Raw genomic sequence first — 21600 nt, 5'->3', positions numbered from 1 at the left:
GGAAATGCATGGCTGGCCGGCGGGAGGTAGCTGCTGGACCGCGTGAAGAGTGCTGGGGGTGGGGGGATGGAGAGGAGAAGATGCTGAAGACTGGGATGGGGCCAGGGCGGTGAAAGAGACAGTGGGGACGGTGATGGGGCAGTGAAGGGGACGGCAGGGACGGGGCGGTGCAGAGGATGGTGGTCCGGGGACAGGGTGGTGACGGGGACAGAATTTTTCCCCGTGTCATTCTCTAATGGAAATCTTTGTTTTACTGGAAACTGTTTAGAACTTTGCATATACAGTAAATGTTTTAAAATAAAATTGTATCATTTTTTTCTTTTAATCAGGAGCTTTGTACTAGATTCAGACTTAAATTTTCTTGGGGTTTTTTTTTTCATAGGTGTGATCCTGGCTTCTCAGGTCCTGCTTGTGAAATGGCCTCCCAGACATTCCCCGTGTTCATTTCAGAGAGCTTCAGCAGCTCCAGGCTGTCCTCTTACCACAACTTTTACTCTGTCCGTGGTGCTGAAGTCAGCTTCGGCTGTGGAGTACTAGCAAGCGGCAAGGCCTTGGTCTTTAATAAGGATGGAAGACGTCAACTCATCACCGCTTTTCTTGACAGCTCACAGTCTAGGTGAACAGTTAAAGGAATCGCAGTGTGGTCATTCATTACATGGCTGTCATATATTACAATAGAGATTTCTAAATTTGTGCCAGATTTATCAATTAAAGCAAAAAAAAAAAAAAAAAAAAAAGAAAGTTCCGCAGGTCAGTTTGCTTGCATTTTTAAAGTAATGCTCACTTCCTGCATCTTCTAGGATGGAAAGTCATGCCAGAAAAAATGGTACTAAAACCACAATTTTGCCCAAGATTCCTAAGTTTCAGAATTAAGCAAAAAGTTTCATGATGCTTTTTGAGCAAAATTTGTATTCACATTTTTTCCACTAAATTTATTTTAATATAAAAAAAAATGCAAGAAATGAAAACATTACATACAGCTTTTGCAATGAGTGAGAAAACACAGCAAAGCACACGGTCTCCTAGATCCAATATGGAGGAAGAAGTAGTCCTTAGAATCACAATAAAAGGGGGGATGGAACTTGTATACTGCCTTTTTGTGGTTACACATTCAAAGTGGTTTATATATACATGCTGTGTTTCCCCCAAAATAAGACAGGGTCTTAAATTAATTTGTGCTTCAAAAAACGCACTAGGGCTTATTTTCGGGGAATGTCTTATTTTTTTCATGCACAATCATCTCTCCCTTCCTCTCCTCCACCCAAATTCTTCCTCTTTCCTTTCTCTTCTCCCCCCCACCATGTGCAGCATCTTTCCTCGCCTCTCACCCATCCCCTTGTGAAGCAGCTCCGAGGTCTCCCAAAACAGTGGCAGCACTCTGAACGGGCTTCTTCGCAGCCTTCCCTGCCCGGGCCGGGCCTTCCTTCTGCGGCATCTTCCTAGCCCTTCCTCCCATCCCTCTGTGCAGCAAAACCCCACCAACCCTCCCACCATGAGCCTGACATACCTGCACTCTGAACCTCGAAAACAACGGCAGCGCTCTGAACAGGTTGCTTTGCGACCCTCCCTGCCAGGACCTTCCCTCTGCTGCGTCACTGATATTGAATATGAAAAAAAATAAACCCTAGTGATATCATCAGTGACGCGGCAGAGGGAAGGCCCTGGCGGAGAAGGCTGTGAAGCAGCCCATTCAGAGCATTGCCGCCGTTGCTGTTTTGGAGACTTCAGAGTGGAGGTATGTCAGGCTCATGGTGGGAGGGTTCTAAGGTCTAATTCTTCTTCCTCCATATGTTTTTGCAAGAAAACTGGCAGCAATTTTTGGAGGTGATTTTAGAACTGGCTGCATGGAGCTTAGAATCAGTTACATAAGAGGATGCAGTGAAATATGAGTAGATTGAAAAGTAGAGATTTTACAAAAGAGAACGTACAAATGTTTATTTATTTAAAAAAATTATTACTTGCAACCATCCAACAATTCTGAACAAGTTACAATCCAACATACATAATTAAAACAATGTCACAAACTACAAAAAAATTGGCAGTAATCTTCACGGAGGAATTAACCCCCTGCACCCAACTCACAGGAGGACCAGGTGTGTCTATTAAGGAAAATGAGAGAGACCTCAGTACTGGGGAACTGTAGATGATAGCTGAACAGTGTCAGCACGGGCCGACAACTCATGAATGGCAACCATTAGGCTAATGCCTTGATGAGTCCACCCCGTTCATCACAGTGTCTTTACAATTTTTAATTTCATTTATGAAAGTACGTTAAAAAGTCTCAGTTCAAAAACATAAACAAACAAGTGCTCTTCTCTGTGAGGTGAGAGTTCTGGCTTCTGACCCACAAACTCTCCTTGTGACTTATATCAGTGAAAAATATCACGCAATAATAATAACAGTGAATATAATAATAATAATTTATTTCTTGTATACCGCTATACCAGAAGTTCGAAGCGGTTCACAACAAAAAATACATATAGTCAATATCTAAAATACAGAATAAACAGTCAATATCTAAATACAAAATAAAAACAGTCGATAAAAGGATACATCTGATAAGATCAATAAAGTTAAGACAATAGCACAATTAAGATGTAAAAAACTGTTAAGAATTCATGATAGATTAGGCAGTAACATGACTAAGAAGAAAACATGTCAAACAAAAGAATATCTAAAAAATCCAGACTTATCTGAATCCAAAACTGCAATTCTTTTATGGATTCAGATAAGTCTGCCCTCTTCCCCGCCCCCCCCCCACCACCACCATGCGTCCCTCCTTCCCTTTCCCCTTCCCTTTTTATGTTCTCCAACATGAACAGCATGCCCTTGTCAGTGCTGGTTTGCCCTCTGATGTCACTTCCTAGGTGCGGGTCCCAGAAGTGACATCAAAGAGAGTGCCGATGCTGATGTGGGCAGCAACCTCACACCAGGGAAGTAAAAAAAGGTATGGGGGAAGGCAAGGGGCATGCACGCACGGCAAGGAGAGGAACTGGGGGTGGTGGAAAGGAGGAGTGTTGCCGTGCCCTTAGGAAGACCACGTCGTTGTCACCCCTCCTTACTACGTCACTGCATAGTTTGTACCGAAAGTGGCCTTAGGCATCCGTAGGTGTTCCTATGTGCCTCCGTAGGCACGAGACCAGTGCCTTAAATGTAGGCCTTTAAAATTCTGGCCAACATTTATGGCGCCTAATGTTAAAAGAAAAAAAAAAAAAGGATGTGATTCTGAATGTAGCACCAGCCGGTGATTGATATGCTGAATAGAACAAGTGGGTAACAAGATGGTTAAATATCCATTACTCAACAAACTTCACAAACACTTGCAACTGCTGATTAGACAACAGATACTTCAGTAATCTAAAATAAGACTTTTAAATAACTTTCACTGTTTGGTTAGTACAAACAATTTCTCATTGAACACTACATTTGACACTATTCTCAACATGAGAGATGAGCATATCATAATGTGATAAAATATTAGTTCATAGGACCTCTTATGATTTAGATACCATTTCAAGTCCACATCTTGTATCTTTATTGCAAAATCATTTGTGCTCACCCCTCCTCCCTCTACCTTAACAGTACGTTATGAATAACACTTGGGAGTACTGGTCGACAAGTCAATGAAGCCGTCCGCACAATGTGCGGCGGTGGCGAAAAGGGCGAACAGAATGCTAGGAATGATTAAGAAGGAGATCACAAACAGATTGGAGAAGGTTATCATGCCGCTGTACCGGGCCATGGTACGCCCTCACCTGGAATACTGTGTCCAGCACTGGTCGCCGTACATGAAGAAGGACACGGTACTACTCGAAAGGGTCCAGAGAAGAGCAACTAAAATGATTAAGGGGTTGGAGGAATTGCTGTACAGTGAGAGATTAGAAAAGCTGGGCCTATTCTCCCTTGAAAAGAGGAGACTGAGAGGGGACATGATCGAAACATTCAAGATAATGAAGGGTATAGACTTAGTAGATAAAGACAGGTTGTTCACCCTCTCCAAGGTAGAGAGAACGAGAGGGCACTCTCTAAACTTAAAAGGGGATAGATTCCGTACAAATGTAAGGAAGTTCTTCTTCACCCAGAGAGTGGTAGAGAACTGGAATGCTCTTCCGGAATCTGTTATAGGGGAAAACACCCTCCAGGGATTTAAGACAAGGTTGGACATGTTCCTGCTGAACCAGAATGAACGCAAGTAGGGCTAGTCTCATTTAGGGCACAGGTCTTTGACCTGGGGACCACCGCGTGAGCGGACTGCTGGGTGCGATGGACCACTTGTCTGACCCAGCAGTGGCAAATTCTTATGTTCTTACACCTAAATACTGGTCTCTTACATTCAAAAAGATATATTGTTATCGAAAAATCTTTTATGTGGCAAAAAACATATTTCACTATGGGACAAAATATCCCTCTCCAGGAAGGCAACACTTATCTCAAATGGCTCCTGCCACAACCAGCGCTGATGTCAGCCGTGACGCCCTCCTCTAAATGGGCATTTCAATCCATGCAAGATCTTCGGGGGATTGAAAAAAGTGTGCTGCCTTTATAAACAGAAATAAAGAATACAATGCTAGGCATGATAAAGAAGGGAATCACGAGTAGATCAGAGAAAGTTATAATACCACTCTACAGAGCCATGGTCAGACCGTACCTGGAATACTGCGTCCAGCATTGGTCTCCATACCTAAAGAAGGATATAAAACTGCTAGAGAGGGTGCAGAGACGAGCAACAAAGCTAGTGAAAGGTATGGAGAACCTGGACTACGAGGAACGACTTAGGAGACTGGGATTGTTCTCCGTTGAGAAGAGGAGACTGCGAGGGGATCTGATCGAGACTTTCAAAATACTGAATGGATTCGACAAAATGGAGCAGGGAAAGCAGTTATTTACAATGTCCAATGTGACACGGACAAGAGATCATAGACTGAAGCTGAGGGGGGACAGGTCCAGGACGAATATCAGGAAGTTCTGTTTCACACAGCCAGTGGTGGACACCTGGAATGCTCTCCCAGAGGAAGTAATTGCAGAATCCACCGTTCTAGGATTTAAGGGTATACTAGATACACATCTCCTTAAGAGCGGCATAGAGTGATATGGGTAAGGGTAAATTAGATGCCAGGGTATACCAGGCGGGGCCTCCGCATGTGCAGATCACCAGACTTGATGGGCCCAGGGTCTGATCCGGAGATGCAATTCTTATGTATGTGCAAAAAACAATGATGACTCATATAAACTCAATAACCACTTTAAAAATCCCGCTGATTATACGCGGCAGGCCCCGCTTCCAGAATCAGGCCCCTTATGTATACTTTTTTACATATATGTGCTTGTAGCTTTTACATAATGCCCTTTCTATGTGTGAAACCAAGCTCTATATATAAAAGGCTTTTACAAAATTATTCTCCCCATTTCTTTTGTATTTTCTTTGGACCTTCCTTTGCCCAGTCCTTGAAGCTTACCCTTGATGTGAGCTATTTTTGTAATGTGATAAATTGATAAAATCTGTGTTTGTCTTTCCTTCATGTTTTCAGTCTTGATTTTATTGAGCTATTCCATTTTGGGGTTATATTAAATAAGCAGACTTGAGGTTAAGAACTGTACAAGCAGCCTAAAAATAGATGTTAATATAAAACCATTGTGTCAGAGCCAAATAAAAAATTATTTATGAAGGATTAAAAAAATTTTTTTTGACAACTTGTGGCTGCTGATTAGCCCAATTCATTCCGATGCGTAATGAATAATTAAATTCTGTCAGTTTGAAAAATGTATATCACATTGCATTACCCATGTGAAAAAATCAATTCAGCAGGACAAAAAAAATGTCATCTGTTTTTCATTCTTTATTAACTGATTAACATTTCCTAGATTTGAGAATTGATAGGTGGATGCAAAAACAGTGAGAAAAAAAGTGACAGGTTGATCTAGAAGTTTGTCAATAATGCACTTTCCATCTTCCCAAGATTCCTCCAGTTCACATTGCGCCTTGGGAGTAAGTCGGTTCTGAGTACGTGTAAAGCACCAGACCAGCCTGGGGAAGGAGTTTTGCTACATTACTCTTATGACAACGGCATTACCTGGAAACTGCTGGAACATTATTCCTATCTCAGCTATCACGAACCAAGGTATGGGAAATGTTGTTATGAAGAACATGTATTCATGACTTTAAGGGCTTTTTTTTTTTTGGGTTTGGTTTGGTTTATTTATTTATATCCCACCCTTACCCAGGGCATGTTACAAACTAACATACAAAAATACACACCAGATCGACAATAAATACACCCACAAAACAGAGCAAAAATACAATCAATAAAATACATAGGCGACCAGCACTTTACTGTCATCATTTCTTCCTTATTAACCACACAATCTCATACCCTGTATTTCGTCTGGCAAAAAAGATGCCATTTAAGCAATCGTTTAAAATTCTGTATATTCTGTTGTCGATGAATGTACTCAGGGAGGTTATTCCATTCCCTAGGCCCAATACAATGGAATATACTATCACTAGATAATGTTAGCCTCAGCTCTTTTACAGATGGAATTTGCAGTTCTAATTGTTCTGCAGATCGAAGTGGACAAGACGGAATACGTGGCAGAATGCTCTCAACAAGATGTTTAGGAGCCAAGTTATGCAGGCACATATAAACGGTTAGCAGTAGCTTATAGCGTATCCTGTCTATCAACTTCAACCAATACAGACTTACATAATATTCTGTCATGTGTTCTCATCTTTTTGATTACTGCAAGACTTTGCTAGAAATTTTTCAATCAAGAAATACTTTGTCTCCGCATAAAACATGTTTCCAAGTAAGAGCTGGAAATTTCTGATGCTTCCATTGAAGACAAGCTTGAGAGTCAGACCAACAATTGCATAAAGTTATACAGATAATTCATTCATATACGTGTTCAACCCAACTATCCTATACAAAGCAACAGGAGATTCTACCTTATTAAGGCAGATATTCAAAGAAAACAGAGAAGGCAACCAGTTTTCAAAGAATAAAGATATTGAGTACCACCTGGTTGCCTTCTCTATTTTCTTTGACTCAACCCAACTGTCCTACCAAGTCTGACTACCAAATATGCCAGCATAACTTTATACAAATAATTTATCCCTTCTATTGCTGCATTTAGACTTGAAAGCATAAATTATACTAGGATTGTGTATTCATAAACACATGTTCAGTTCATTTCCAGATTCCAGGTGTGCCCTTGGGTCAGAGTTGACTCCTGGTGACCACCTCTCATGGATTTCTTAGCATAATGCAGGAGTGGTTTGCTGTTGCCTTCTCCTGAGGCATGTAGGGTTAAGTGATTTGCTAAGGCCACAAGAAGCTGCCATGGGATTTGAACCAGGCCCTCTTGGTTCCCAGCCTGCTGCTTTAACCATTAAGCTACTCCTCTAATCCCTCACCCCCAAATAATGTTGTGCGCTCAAATCGACATGCACGTGCACAACTTAATTGTTCAACAAGCCTAATTGTCAACCGACACCTTGTAATTGATTCTAATTGGCACTAATTAAAAGCTATGCACACAATATGTTAGGTGTAAAGTGCCGCATGCCAGTTCCAGGGCGCAAATCTGAAAAGGGGGCATGGCCGGGGAAGAGTACGGGCAGATCCTAGAATATATGTGCGCAGTTATAGAATATGCCCGACGCACACACAGGCTAAGCGCAGGTGTTTAGGCCTGGTTTTCCTTGACCTAAATAGGTATGCCTAAAAGTTGTGACATGCACTGGTACTTAGCGCAATTCTATAAGGTGCGGATACCTTTCATAGAATTGTGCTAAGCACCGTTCTAGTCGGTGACTGGTCAAAAGCGTGTGAGGACAAAGGTGCGCCGACAACCGAGCGTGGACAACTGAGCACAGGGCACTGAAGAAAACCCGTATTTTAAAGGGCTCTGACAGGGGGTGTGGGGGGGAACCCCCCACTCTACTTAATAGGAATCGTGCTGCCTCACACTGCCATGTTGGGGGGGGGAACCCCCACCATTATACTGAAAACTTAACTTTTTCCCTAAAAAAACAGGGAAAAAGTTAAGTTTCCATTATAATGAGGGGGGTTACAACCCCCCAAGCCCCCCACAACGCCAGTGCGATCTCTATTAAGTAAAGTGGGGGGGGGGGGGTCCCCACCAACACACCCCGTCGGAGCCCTTTAAATGATGAAGTCCTGCACTCAGTTGTCCACGCTCGGTTGTCGGCGCGCCTTTGTCCTCGCGCGCTTTAGACTATGAACCGTTCTAGCCTATGCGGATTTGGGGGAGGCACCATTTATAGAATATGGCCCACAGTTCATTAGTGCACCTTTAAAAATGTAATGAACACAAAATCAATTTAAAGCAAAAAGTACTGTGGAGACTGATGTTATTGATGCAGACTTTATTATCCACAACTTTGGAACAATGTTGGAACATTCCACCACATAGAGACTGGAGGAAAACATTTCACCCACGCTTGACGTAGGCTTTCTATATCCACACATCTTTGAAGAGACCATATCGGGACCCCTGAGGAAGACAATAAGGTCGAAACACAGACCGTACTGGGCACTCTTCACTGGTACAAGTAGTGGATGTTCAACATTGTTCCAAAGTTGTGGATTACTCTCTTGATATAAATAAAGTCTACTTGTCCAGGGTCACAAGAAGCAGCGTGGGTTTGAACCCACAACCTCAGGGTGCTGAGGCTGTAGCACTAACCATTACGCCACACTCTCTTCCTTGCTATGAGTTATGTTACTAACCTTATTAATCTTATGTAAGCCGCAATGATTCCCAGTTGACATTTGTGGGTTATAAGAATATGGTATGGTACATCAGTTTCCACAGTACTTTTTGCTTTGGATTTTCATTTTTCCTGTGGACACTACAGGACAAGTTTTTGGTTGATCACAAAATCAATTTAATATGCATGAAACCAAATGTATGGAATGAACAAAAAATGAAAATCTAAACAATTTCTGAAAATGAACTGGAATTTTTTGCCCATGCATATTCCCAAGTTCTGTGGCTAGCAGCTCTGAATATTGCTGCCCCTAGAGCACCCTATCCTTGCACTAAATTACCTAAATTACAAGAATTATAATGTACTGTATATACCAGCCAGTCCAGGATATCTGAACAATTTACAAAAGAGTAAGATCACCATAGTAAAAACTAATGCAGAATCATAAAAACAATCAGTAAACTAAACTAAACTAAACCTTAAGTTTATATACCGCATCATCTCCACAGATGTTGTGGAGCTCGGCACGGTTTACAAGAACTTAAAATATAGGAAGAGAAGGGAAAAAAAAAAAAAAGTTTACATGAACTTATATATAGAAGAGAAGAGTAAGGGGGGGGATAGAATTACATTTTAGTGAAAAGCCAGGTTTTCAGTTGCTTGCAGAATATTTGGAGGGAGCCCAGGTTCCGCAGCGGGGTAGTAAGGTTGTTCCGAAGACCTGTGATTCTGAAGAGAAGGGATTTTCCCAGTTTGCTTGCATAGCAAATACCATGTAGAGAGGGGAAGGATAATTTATACCTTTGGGTGGGTCTGGTAGAGTCAGAACTCGAGGAGTTATAAGATAGTGGGATTAAGAGAGGAAGGATGCCGTGAATGATCTTAAAAGCCAGGCAGGAGCATTTGAAATGGATTCTGGAAATCACTGGGAGCCAGTGAAGTTTGGCTAGGAGTGGGGAGACATGGTCAGACTTGCGTTTTGCAAAGATCAACTTGGCTGCAGTATTCTGGATTAGCTGGAGTCTTTGAGGACTTTTTTTTGATAGGCTTAAGTAGATGGCATTGCAGTAGTCTAATTTGGAGAGGATGATGGATTGGACAAGGACGGCGAAATGTTGTTGGCGAAAATAGGATCTTACTTTCCTCAGCATGTGGAGGCTGAAAACCCATATATTTCTGAAATAAAATAGTTTTAAGAAGTTTTCTAAACTGTAGTAAATCACTTTCAAATCTAAGAGTAATCGGTAAGGAATTCCATAAGAGATGAGCAATTTCAGAGAATAGTGATTTACTAGAAAGCTTCTTTCTAATTGAAAGGGAGTAAAGGGCCCTCCCTCACCATGGCTTACAGTGTATCATTGAGCAGCAGAGGGTGCTAGTCCAAAAGTAGGTGGACTTCAGGTCCCATAAGGCACTGAGCCTCTGCAGCTCAGGGCTGAGGCACATTGGAAGAGTGATGAAATCCTGCTGAGGCAGAAGGGGTGGAGCTCAGCGTGGAAAAAGGATAAATGCTCTAGCAGGTAGTTAATCAGAGAGGTCTCTGAGAGAAGAGATCCCAAGACAAGAGAGCCTGAGGCAGAGGCAGATGCAGAGGCTCTGGAAGTAGTGAAGTGGCCCTGGAATTTGGGTTTCCCGTCCTCGTGCGTATGGGAAGTTATGAGAAGCCAGCCAAAGTAGGACAAGCTGTAACTTTGGCTATATAAGAATCCTGTTTAGGAGGTCTGGAGGGAGCCAGCCCTGTGTTTGAGAACACTGCAAGTAGATGTACGTATTGAAGGTTTTGAGGTTTGTGGAAGGTTTGTCTCTAAACTTCAGAGACATTATTCCTTATTTACCGTGCCAGAGATGTGACAAAATATCAGCATTTGGTTAATAAAGGTTTATGTTTCACCTGGCATCCCCGTCTGACTGTATTTTATGAAGGCCCTGCTTCCCCACCGTCCACACACACTATCACACTAATACTACTAGCATAAGGTTTTCTTTAGATAAACACAATTCGTAATTATTTGATTGTAATAGGAGGTATGAAGACAAGTAACCTGGGCTTTTGAAACATAGACTTTACATTGTGCCTTTTTTCGCTGATTGTCCAGCTCTTTCTTATTGTAAACCGCCTCGAACTATTATGGCTTTGGCGGTATATAAGAAATTATTATTATTATAATAACTTAAGGGGCTCCTCTACTAAGTTGCTCTAAGCAATTAATGCACGGTTTTCAGAACAGTAGACTGTAACATAAGCTATTGTCAACTGCCCTAAAACAGGATCCTTTCCTTTCTAAGAACCTAGTGCGGGAGTGAGCTGGTCTGGTTGTGACAGAGATGAGTGGAGGTGTGGCTGGCTGTGGCAGCTGGCTCCTGGGTTATTACCATGTTCTAGCTATCAGAATTGCCAATAGCCTCGTCAAACACCACCAGCTCAAGAGGATGCAGTAAATGCAGCTGTGCTACTGACAGTCCGGTATCAAGCTGCAAAGATGGTTCATGTGATCCTTCACCCTGACCTAAAATCTTTATACAAGAGCCAGCTTATACCAATCCCCCAGCATGAGCACCCAGTCCAACCCCATATATTGCCCTAACAGTCTCACCCACTCCCACAGAATGCCCACCCCCCCAACACAGAAACTCTGCCCCTTTCCCTAGCTTCCCTCTGCACGCATCCCCCCTCCTGGGACATGGCTCAGAGGTCCAGGCAACTGCTAAGACAGCAGCAATTAATTTCCAATGCCACCCAGGTGGCACTTCCTCCAAAATGGTGCCTGCTCCCAAGTGGTAATCTCACAGTACTTTCACTAAGGGGCATCCTTCCATATATGGCTTGATGGACCTTAGTAGTAGCACCACAAGCCTAAAATGACATCCTATGTCTATAATGCATGAGTTTAAGTTTTTCTACATGAGCATTGCTAGACTTTTTGATGACGTTCTAATTTCATCGAACCTATGAGCCCATGGTGGTTTAAAAAGAAAACTACAATTTAAGGAAACTAGCAGATTTTTTACTGGTTCAGCCGGAGGGTGATCCTGCTATTAGCTGTGCACTAGGCCAGGTTCCTGTAGAAAAGAGGGTCCTGGTTAAAGCTTCAGCTAGGAAATATTATCTACGGAATGTTCTGAGAGCAGAAATCACTTGCATAGGATGAAAGAACTCAGAGAGACTTTGGAAAGATGCCCTTAATTGGAGTTCTATGTGGAATTCACCATGCTATATGATACAGGAACTGAGGACCACAGGAGCTCCTCTTGAGGGAGGGTTAAATTTTGTCTTCCTGCAAAATGTGATACTATAGCAACGCTGGAACTTGGCTGTATACTAGCCTTGCATGATAGGCAAAAATAACCGTATTTTTGATAGATATTCTCCGGAGATATCCTGAAAAACGTACCTATTTGAGAAAGAGAAGATGGCCACTGCAGTTCTTTGTGCACAGGTTAGATCTAGCTCTGAATATGCAGGATTCTATTGCCCATGAGGTTTGATAATGCATAATCCACTATGAAAAGGATTTTTGTTTGTCAGTAAATTCACAGTAATCAATGTGGACTAAATTGCACATTTGTATATATTTTATTTTTGTGCACAAAAATGGAATTGAGGGATGCTTTGAATGTTCTGAGGACCTAAGGGCAAATAAGGAGCTTTGTCTTGGGTTATGGCATGCTGTGAACATGGGAAAAATGAACAGATGTGCCTATGTGGACATATTGTTGACATTTATGATGATGGAGAACATGGAGCTTGATCGGATCTACCTTTGTGTGCTTGCTAGCCAAAAAAAAAATCATTTTTCATTGTAATGAAAATAGAGTGATAAATTCTACAGTCAATCTGTAGTCAGCAATTTAATTACTCTTTGGTCATAGGAAAAATAATTGCACGTTTAATGTTCTGTGGGAAAATCCTCTATTTAATCTTGCTGCTGTTTGACAGCTGCATTTTTCTTCCAAACAGAACTGCGGTGGGTTTTAATATTAAATACATGCATATCTGGAAAAGACTGAGATCAGTGTGGAGGTCTCTCAACAGGTAGAAGTTCTAAATGAAATTTAATAGAGACTGGAATATTCTACTGTTCTATCAAAAGTGGCCAAAAGAAATCCTGTCCCTTGCTTTTCTCAACCTTCTGCCTTTCTTCTGTCTTTGTCTGCTATGAGAAAGCAGACAAATAAGAGGAATTTCAATAGGCTTAGGGAGAGTAATTTTCTGTCATTCTTTCTTTCTTTTTTAAAATATGAATCTTTATGGAATGTAATTGTCAGAACATTAAGAACATAACATAAGAAGTTGCCACCGCTGGGTCAGACTAGAGGTCCATCGCGCCCAGCAATCCGCTCCCGCGGCGGCCCATCAGGTCCATGACCTGTAAGGTGATCCTTGTCCAAATCATTTTGTCCCCCTTGTCCTTCTATCTATACCCTTTCATAACCTATTTCTATCTCTATCTATATCCCTCGATCCCTGTATCCTTCAAGAATTTATCCAATCCTTCTTTGAAACCCGGTAGTGTACTCTGTCTTATCACAACCTCCGGAAGCGCATTCCAGGTGTCCACCACCCTCTGAGTGAAAACGAATTTCCTAGCATTGGTTCTTTTTTTTTTTTTTTTCAAATTCTTTTTATTGAAAATGGCAAATGGTCCAGACAAGCAGCCACAGTCTGCACAGTAACTTACACATTATCAAAAAGAAACACAAAGAGTGAGATGAACATCAACAACAGGCAAGAGCAAGCCCTCCCGAGTGAAAAGAGCCAACGAGAGACAGGGCAAGGCGCAACAAGAGGCCAAACCTTGGAGCAAGCAAATCCCACCCCAGAACCCACAAAAATAAGAAGCCAGACTGGAACCTCTGCCATATTTTATAATGGAAAACCCCCCACAAGCAACAACACCCAGACCGCTCACCAGACACACCAATCCGCACAACAAACACCCAAGAATCACCCAGCCACCACACAGCCAAAGCTACCAGACACACCTACCCCGCCAAACCCAAGCCCAACCCCTCCCCCTCCCTAGAGAATGCAAGCACGAAATGGACCATGGAAAGGACTGCAACAGAAGTAAAAAGCCCCGAACAGGTAGATGGGCTAAAGAGAGCCCACAATTAAGAAAAATCAGGATGATAGAAGCTCCAACAAATTCTCCCACAGAGTGACATAGTGCCTCAGATCCAGCTTACTAGATTTACTGTAAGAGCGGATCTCAAATTGCACCATCTCTCTCAGCTTGGCCCGCCATTGGGCCTGGGGGGGTGCATCCTCGGAAACCCAATAAGTCAAAATCAATTTCTTCCCCACTAAAATGGTGTTGTAAAGGAATCGTCGTTGCGGGGGGGAGAGACCCTGATCCCGTAGGGACCCCTGGAGGCCCAGGAGGAGAGTACCATAATCCCACTCAATAGAGCTGTGAAGAACCTCATCAAGAAGGGCCAGAAGCCCCGTTCAGATAGTAAGCTTTGTACATTCAAGGAAAGAGTGAAGGTACGTGCCAGGCTGGCTTTTACATTTACTACATAAGTCACTAGCCCAGAGCCCTATCTGAGCCCCCCGCTGTCTAGTAATATAGACTCTATGCAAGATTTTATACTGCATTTCTTGATAGTCTGCCGATTTGGAGAAGAGATAAAGAGACCGGAAGCAATCCAGGAATTGGGGCGCCGGAATACTCAAACCCAAATCCCCCTCCCATCTCTCCCGTAGGACACTCATCCCAGAAACCTGAGCAGAGAGACGGAGAACACCATACCAGTGGGACAGCCGATTGAGCGCCAGCGGGGTCACCTCAAAAATCTGATCCAGAAGCCCCGAGTCCCAACCCCGCGCATGAGCCTGCCGAGTGACCTCCCAGTAATGGCGGAGTTGAAGGAAAGAAAACAGATACCGGGGGGGAAAGTCCCATTTCCTCTGGAGCTGTTGAAACGAGGGGAAAGAACCCCCCATAACGGCCAGGACATCGGATATGGTTCGACATCCACTGTGTGCCCAGGCTCGGAATATCGTCCGTCCCCAACCAGGGAGAAAGCCCGTATTACCCTCGAAGGTCATAAAGGGGGAAACCGCATCCGGCAGACCCTGCCTGCGCCGCCACCACTGCCAGGCCCTCCTAAAGGGAGCCAAGAAAGCTGAGCGACCCCCCGAGCGAGCCACATGGTCCGGTTGAAAGTGAAGCAGGTTAAAGAACCGAAAAGGTAGGCTCCAAGACTCAACCCAGCCCTGAGGGAAGTAGCGCACTAACCTGGTGTGACCCTCGTGGATCCACCGCAGGAGGGCCGCTACATTGTACAGGCGTAAATCAGGGACATTCAACCCTCCCATTCCCCTAGCCAACATCATCTTTGTCAAAGCGATACGAGGGGCCTTAGATCGCCAGAGAAACCGAGAGATCAGAGAATGAAAGCGGAGGACATCGACACGGCGAAGCCAGATCGGCACCGTTTGGAGCGGATAGAGCAATTTGGGAAGCATGACCATTTTCACCAAGGCCACTCGACCCAGCAAACCCAGGGGAAGGTCCTGCCACTGGAGGCACAATTTCCCGATGGCATCAAGGTGGCGAAGAACATTCATGGAGTAAAACGTGGCCGAATTGGTGCTGAGGTAAATACCCAGGTAACTGACCGGGTGAAGCGACGGTGGAATGGGAAGTAAGGCATGCCATGGTTCCACAGGGCCGCCAGCCAATAGCAAAAGTTCGGACTTACTACAATTAACCAACAAGCCCGACAAGGCCCCAAAGTCCCGAACAATAGCCAAGGCAGCCTCCAGATGAATGGGGGCCTGGTCCAAATAAAGTAAAATATCATCCGCAAACATACTAATTTTACACTCCTGTCCCCCCACTTGGATACCCCGAACCTCAGGGGCCTGACGTATTTTGATAGCTAGGGGCTCTATAGCTAACAAAAACAACAAGGGAGATAACGGGCAACCTTGCCGTGTTCCCCGCTGCAATGCGAACGCCTCCGTCAAGCTCCCATTGATAAGTATACGGGCCCGAGGATTAGTATACAATGCTTTGATCCACTCCAAAAAACTCCCCGTAAAACCAAAGTCCTCTAATACCCGAAATAGGTACTCCCAGGACGCACTGTCAAACGCTTTCTCCATATCTAAACCCGCCACTGCCGATTGTCCTCCCCTTCCCCTATGCTCGTGAATAGCCCCTAACACTTTCAACAGATTTATAGATGCATACCTACCCGGTACAAAGCCCACCTGATCTGGATGAATCAGGTGCGGTAGAAAACAATTAAGATGCCGCGCCAGCGTCATAGCCAACACCTTAATATCCTGGTCTAAGAGAGAGATCGGGCGGAAAGAACTCACCAGATCAGGGTCCTTCCCAGGTTTGGGCAACAACACTATGTGGGCCAAATTATCAGAAAAGGGGTCAGCCCCTCCCGCCACCGCATTACACATCCTGCTCATCGGAAGAGCCACCAGGTCTCTCAAAATCCGGTAGAATTCCGGACCCAAGCCGTCCGGTCCCGGCGCTTTGGCCAAGGTGAGCGAGCCGATCGTGGTGGAAATCTCCTCTGCCGTAATAGGCTCATTGAGAGACGCGGCCTGGCTCGCCGTCAGCTGAGGCAACCCCAGATCAGCAAAGAACTGGGACATAGCATCAACATCCAGAGGTCGGCGGCCATAGAGGGCCTGATAGCATTGAATGAATTGAGAGGCAATGTGACTTTCCCCCTCATGTCGGACACCCCTAGAGTCCTTGATAGAAGTAATAACCTGTCTCTTTTTGTGCGGTCGGATCAAATTGGACAAGAGCTTCCCCATTTTACTTCCCCACCTATAAAGCTGATATCTTTGATAGTACAAGGAGTTCTCCGTTCGCCTATTGAGGATCTCCTCAAGCTGACCCCGCACCACCCGCATCTCCTCCCGATCCGAATCCGATAAGGTAGAAATATGGGATTGCCGGAAGTCATGTAACCGGTTAGATAGCCGCAAGAGTTCCCCCTCCGTTTGCTTACGTTTACCAGCAATATAAGCGATAATGTGCCCGCGGAGCACTGCCTTGGAAGCATACCAGAAGGTAACGGGACCCACATCCGACGTATCATTCGTAAGTTGATAATCCAACCAACGCGCCCTTAAAAAAACGCGGAACTCCGGATCCTGAAATAAGGAAGAGGGCAACCGCCAAGAGAAGGGCCTACCCGCCGGCGCTACACATAGTCGGAGTCCCACCGGTGCATGATCAGATAATGAGCTCTCATATATTTCAGAATGAGTGGCCGTGGAGAAAAGGCATTTATCAAGGAGGAGGTAGTCCAGCCTGGCATACACCTTGTGAGCATGAGAGTAAAAAGTTAAATCTGTGTCATAAGGGTGCAAAGTGCGCCAAACATCTACCAGGTCTAAGTGCTGAGTAAAAAAGCCCACCCCTCGCATATCATGGTCCCGAGTCCGTGCCCGAGGCGGCTTACAATCCACTCCAGGATTTGCAGTGATATTGAAGTCCCCACCCACAACCAAATTGTAATCAGAGTGCTGCGAAATATGGGCCAAAACAGTGGAGAAGAACTTATGACAGTAGACATTAGGAGCATACAAGTTGCAGAACAGTAACTTAAGACCCCACAGCTCTCCCAGCACTATAACAAAACGACCCTCCGAATCTTGAATTTGTTTATGAAGATGAAAAGGGAGATGCTTGTGAAGGAGAATGTCCACCCCCGCTGACGGCCCGTAAAGGCCGAGGAGAACACTTCCCCCACCCAGCCCCTGCGAAGTTTGGCGTGTTCCAGCCGAGAGAGATGCGTTTCCTGTAGGAAAGCTATATCCGCGTCCAACTTGCGGAGACAGGACAGCACTCGTGAACGCTTAATAGGAGATTTGATACCATCCACATTGAATGTGAGCACCCTGAGGTCAGCCAGGATCAATTCTAGGTGGAGTGGAACCGAGCAGAAAAGAGATAAGAAAAACCACTCCTGAGTCTCCCAGCTGGACCCAGCAGCATGACAACAGGTACCAAACTAGCCTGCACCCCCCAGAGACCTCCCCCCCTGCAGTCCAAGCCACAATCCTAACACAAGCACACCAAAACACAAACCCCCATTCACACACCCCCAGCAACCTCCCCCAACCCCCCACACCCCCCTCCCTCCCTCCCCCTCACCCCCCCAATCGTGTAACCAGTACACAGACCCTAACATACCCACTGCCTACCCCTAGGAGAACCCCCCCTCCCGCAAACTATCCACCCCCAGAGGACCATCACAGTAAGCAAAAATAAACATGTGAGAGAAAATAAGTCCAAATCAAACTGAAAAAGGCTCGAGAGTAGTGCAAAGCCCTGACAGCAGAGGACTGGGGTCCAAGGACAGTCCAAAGTAGCATGTGAGAGAGCAGCCAGTGTCTGACCCTAGGACCAAATGGGGGTCCGGCCGATACACCATCAGGAACCAGCAGAACAAGAACAGCAACAGCTCCCGTGCCATCCCGAGGCCAACAGTCAGAGCGTCAAGCGCCCGCAGCAGGTCATCATCCGAGACACACACAAGCCCGGACACCAAGGACACAGTGGAGACCCGTCAGTCGAGGATCAGGGAAGAGGGCAAGCTGCCAGATTGCCCACATAGGTGCGAGCCTCCTCCACAGTGGTCAGGGTCTCAGACGCACCATTCCTCCAGACCCGCAGCTTAGCAGGGAAAACCAAAGCAAACTGGATCCCCCTCTTGTGAAGCTCAGTGCAGAAAGGCGACATCAGCTTGCGTTGGGCAGCGACGCGCACTGAGTAGTCATTGAAGACAAGCACCTTCGCCCCCTCGTACTCCAGGGCTTCAGCCTTACGATAGGCACGTAACAGAGCTTCCTTGCCTCTCCAATTGCAGAAACGTGCAATAGCCGTGCGCACCTGCCTGCCATCCCCCGATTTGGGGCCAATGCGATGGGCTGTCTCACAATCAAACTGCAGGCCGGAACTCGACAGGCCCAGTGTCTCCGGCAACCAGGTACTGAATATCCGATACAGGTCAGCATCTCCAACAGACTCTGGCAGACCTACCAGCCGCAAGTTGTTACGACGGCTGCGATTCTCCAGCTCCTCAAGTTGTGCCTGCATGTCAGTATTAGATTTGCGGAGCGCCGACATCTGGGCCTCCAAAGCCGCACACGTGTCTTCCTGGCCAGAGACCCTCTGTTCCACTTCAGTGAGGCGCCGCTGCTGGGAAACAAATTTTTCATGTACCTCATCAACTGCCGATTGCAGTTTATTGAGGCGATCCGCCAGGGCAGCCGACACCGATCGGGTGATTTCTTGTATCCAGTCTCCCGCAGGGATAGTGAAAGACGCGGGCTCTGCCGCCATTTTAACGGCGGGAGACTGAGGCCGATCCCGAGTGGACTTTGCAGATCGAATGGGCATGCCCGATAGCACCGCACCTCCGAACTGCAGCAAGAACGGCGCAAGGCTCCCGGCACTACTCCCGAGGAGATCGCAGGACTGAACGCGGGGGAAATCGCCGATAATTAGCCGGTTTCAGCGGGGTTAGGACGGAGCTCTCCACTCCCACAACCGTTTAGGTAGGCTGCATCACGTGATCCCCCAGCATTGGTTCTAAACCTGTCCCCTTTCAATTTCTCTGAGTGCCCCCTTGTTCTAGTGGTTCCCAGTAGGCAAAATAATCTGTCCCTTTCTACCTTCTCTATGTCATGTCATCTGAGCAAACATCACAACTAGCATAATATAAAACCATGGAGTTAACAGATAACAACAGCATATGTTGCCATTTACTTAAGCTTACCCCATAGGTCCATCGCGGCCAGCAGTCCACTCCCGCGGCGGCCCCCCAGGTCAGTGACTTGTAAGTGATCCTTTAATTAAGACATTTTGTCCTGTATAGTACCCCTCTAACTATACCCTTCAGTCCCCTTTTCCTTCAGGAACTTATCCAACCCCTTTTTGAAACCCAAAATCGTACTGCTCTACCACCTCCTCTGGAAGCGCATTCCCGGTATCCATCACCCTCTGAGTGAAGAAGAACTTCCTAGCATTTGTTCTGAATCTGTCTCCCTTCAATTTTCTTGAGTGCCCTCTTGTTCTTGTTTCCCCCCACCAGTCTGAAGAATCTGTCCCTCTCTACCTTCTCTATACCCTTTATAATCTTGTAAGTTTCTATCATGTCCCCTCTAAGTCTCCGTTTTTCCAGGGAAAAGAGCCCCAGTTTCTCCAGCCTCTCAGCATATGGAACATTTTCCATGCCCTTTATCATCTTGGTTGCTCTTCTCTGGACTCTCTCTCGTGTCGCAATATCCTTCTTAAGGTACGGCGACCAGTATTGAACGCAGTATTCCAGATGCGGGCGCACCATCGCCCGATATAGCGGCAGGATAACTTCTTTGGTTCTGGTAGTGATTCCTTTTTTGATAATGCCCAACATTCTGTTCGCCTTCTTTGAGGCCGCTGCGTATTGTGCCCCCGGCTTCATTGTTTAGTCCACCAAAACCCCCAGGTCCCTTTCTAGGTTGCTTTTCCCCAATACCATTCCCCCCCCATCTTGTAGTTGTACATCGGGTTTCCTTTCCCTATGTGCAAGACTTTGCATTTCTCTACATTGAAGCACATTTGCCATTTATTTGCCCATTCACTCAGTTTGTTCAGGTCCTTTTGTAGTTCTTTATATTTCTCAACAGTTCTAACCCTACTGGAGAATTTTGTGTCATCCACAAATTTTATAACTTTGCACTTCATCCCTACTTCCAGGTCATTAATGAATATATTGAACAGCAGTGGTCCCAGTACTGATCCCTGCGGGACATCACTCGTGACTGCTTCCCAGTCAGAGTAGTGTCCCTTTACTCCTACCCTCTGCTTCCTGTCCGCCAGCCAATTACAGATCCATCTGTGCACGTCCCCTTCCACCCCGTGGTTCCACAGTTTCCTTAGCAGGCGCTCATGGGGTACCTTGTCGAAGACTTTTTGGAAGTCCAGATATATGATGTATGATAAACCGCAGGACCGTGAACCAAAGATTAGATTAGATTAGAATGACTTAGGCCAGGGGTGTCCAACCTTTTGGCTTCCCTGGGCCGCATTGGCCGAAAAAAATGTTTCTGGGGCCGCACAAATGCGCAAACACTGCAGCAAGACAGAGGAGGGAGCCGGCAAGATGGTAAACACCCAGGGTAGCAGAGGAAAACACTGCATCGCCCTCGACTGGGGCCACACAAAATCCTTCACGGGGCCGCATGTGGACCTCGGGCCGCAGGTTGGACACCCCTGACTTAGGCCCTCTTTTACTAAGGTGTGTTAACCGATTAGCGTGACTAGCTGGCTAACCACCCTTTTAGGCGGTTGTCTTTGACCTCATAACTTACCTGGCGAGCCTCTGAAATATTGACGGTGACCAACTATGTCGCACGACATAGCCAGTCACCGGCCTATCTGGAGACAGAGATATTCAGGGTGAGATAGCCATTTCCCCCCTGTTGAATCATAGCCAGCTACGAGGGGCCACTGAAAAGTTCTCAGCCCAATCAAAAAGAGAATGATCCGGAGCCATGAAATGTACAAGTTATTCTACACTTTTCGTTTCATTTGATTTCGTTCAAACAAAAAGTGTCAAGAAAAGTGTGGAATAACTTGTACGTTTCATGGCTCCCCATCGTTATATTCTTGATTGGGCTGAGAACTTTTCAGCGGCCCTTCATATGTGCCAGCTAAGGCCAGGAACCATTCCCAGCTGGCTAAATAGCTCTGAATATTGACCGCAATATATTTTTCTCTATAAGTTGTTTAGGACCCCTTTTACAAGCTGCAGTAGCGAATCTGGTTGCAGTAAATGTGACGCAGCTCCATAGAAATTGAATGGGCCATATTGCATTTGCTGCATTGAAATCGCTATTA

At 45.4% G+C, this 21600-nt stretch overlaps 1 protein-coding gene across 1 annotated transcript in view; it reads left to right on the top strand.

The window, feature by feature from the left end:
• Positions 1–21600, top strand: part of RELN (reelin) — a 534390-nt gene that overhangs the window by 283978 nt on the left and 228812 nt on the right. Inside the window, exons 18-19 of the mRNA XM_033958706.1 lie at positions 383–616; positions 5958–6119. Coding sequence (XP_033814597.1) covers positions 383–616; positions 5958–6119 — 396 coding nt within the window. The remainder of the gene's footprint in view (positions 1–382; positions 617–5957; positions 6120–21600) is intronic.

This window comes from Geotrypetes seraphini, chromosome 9 (genome assembly GCF_902459505.1).
Source record: "Geotrypetes seraphini chromosome 9, aGeoSer1.1, whole genome shotgun sequence".
NCBI classification, from domain to species: Eukaryota; Metazoa; Chordata; class Amphibia; order Gymnophiona; family Dermophiidae; genus Geotrypetes; species Geotrypetes seraphini.
This window is presented reverse-complemented; position numbering and strand designations above follow the sequence as displayed.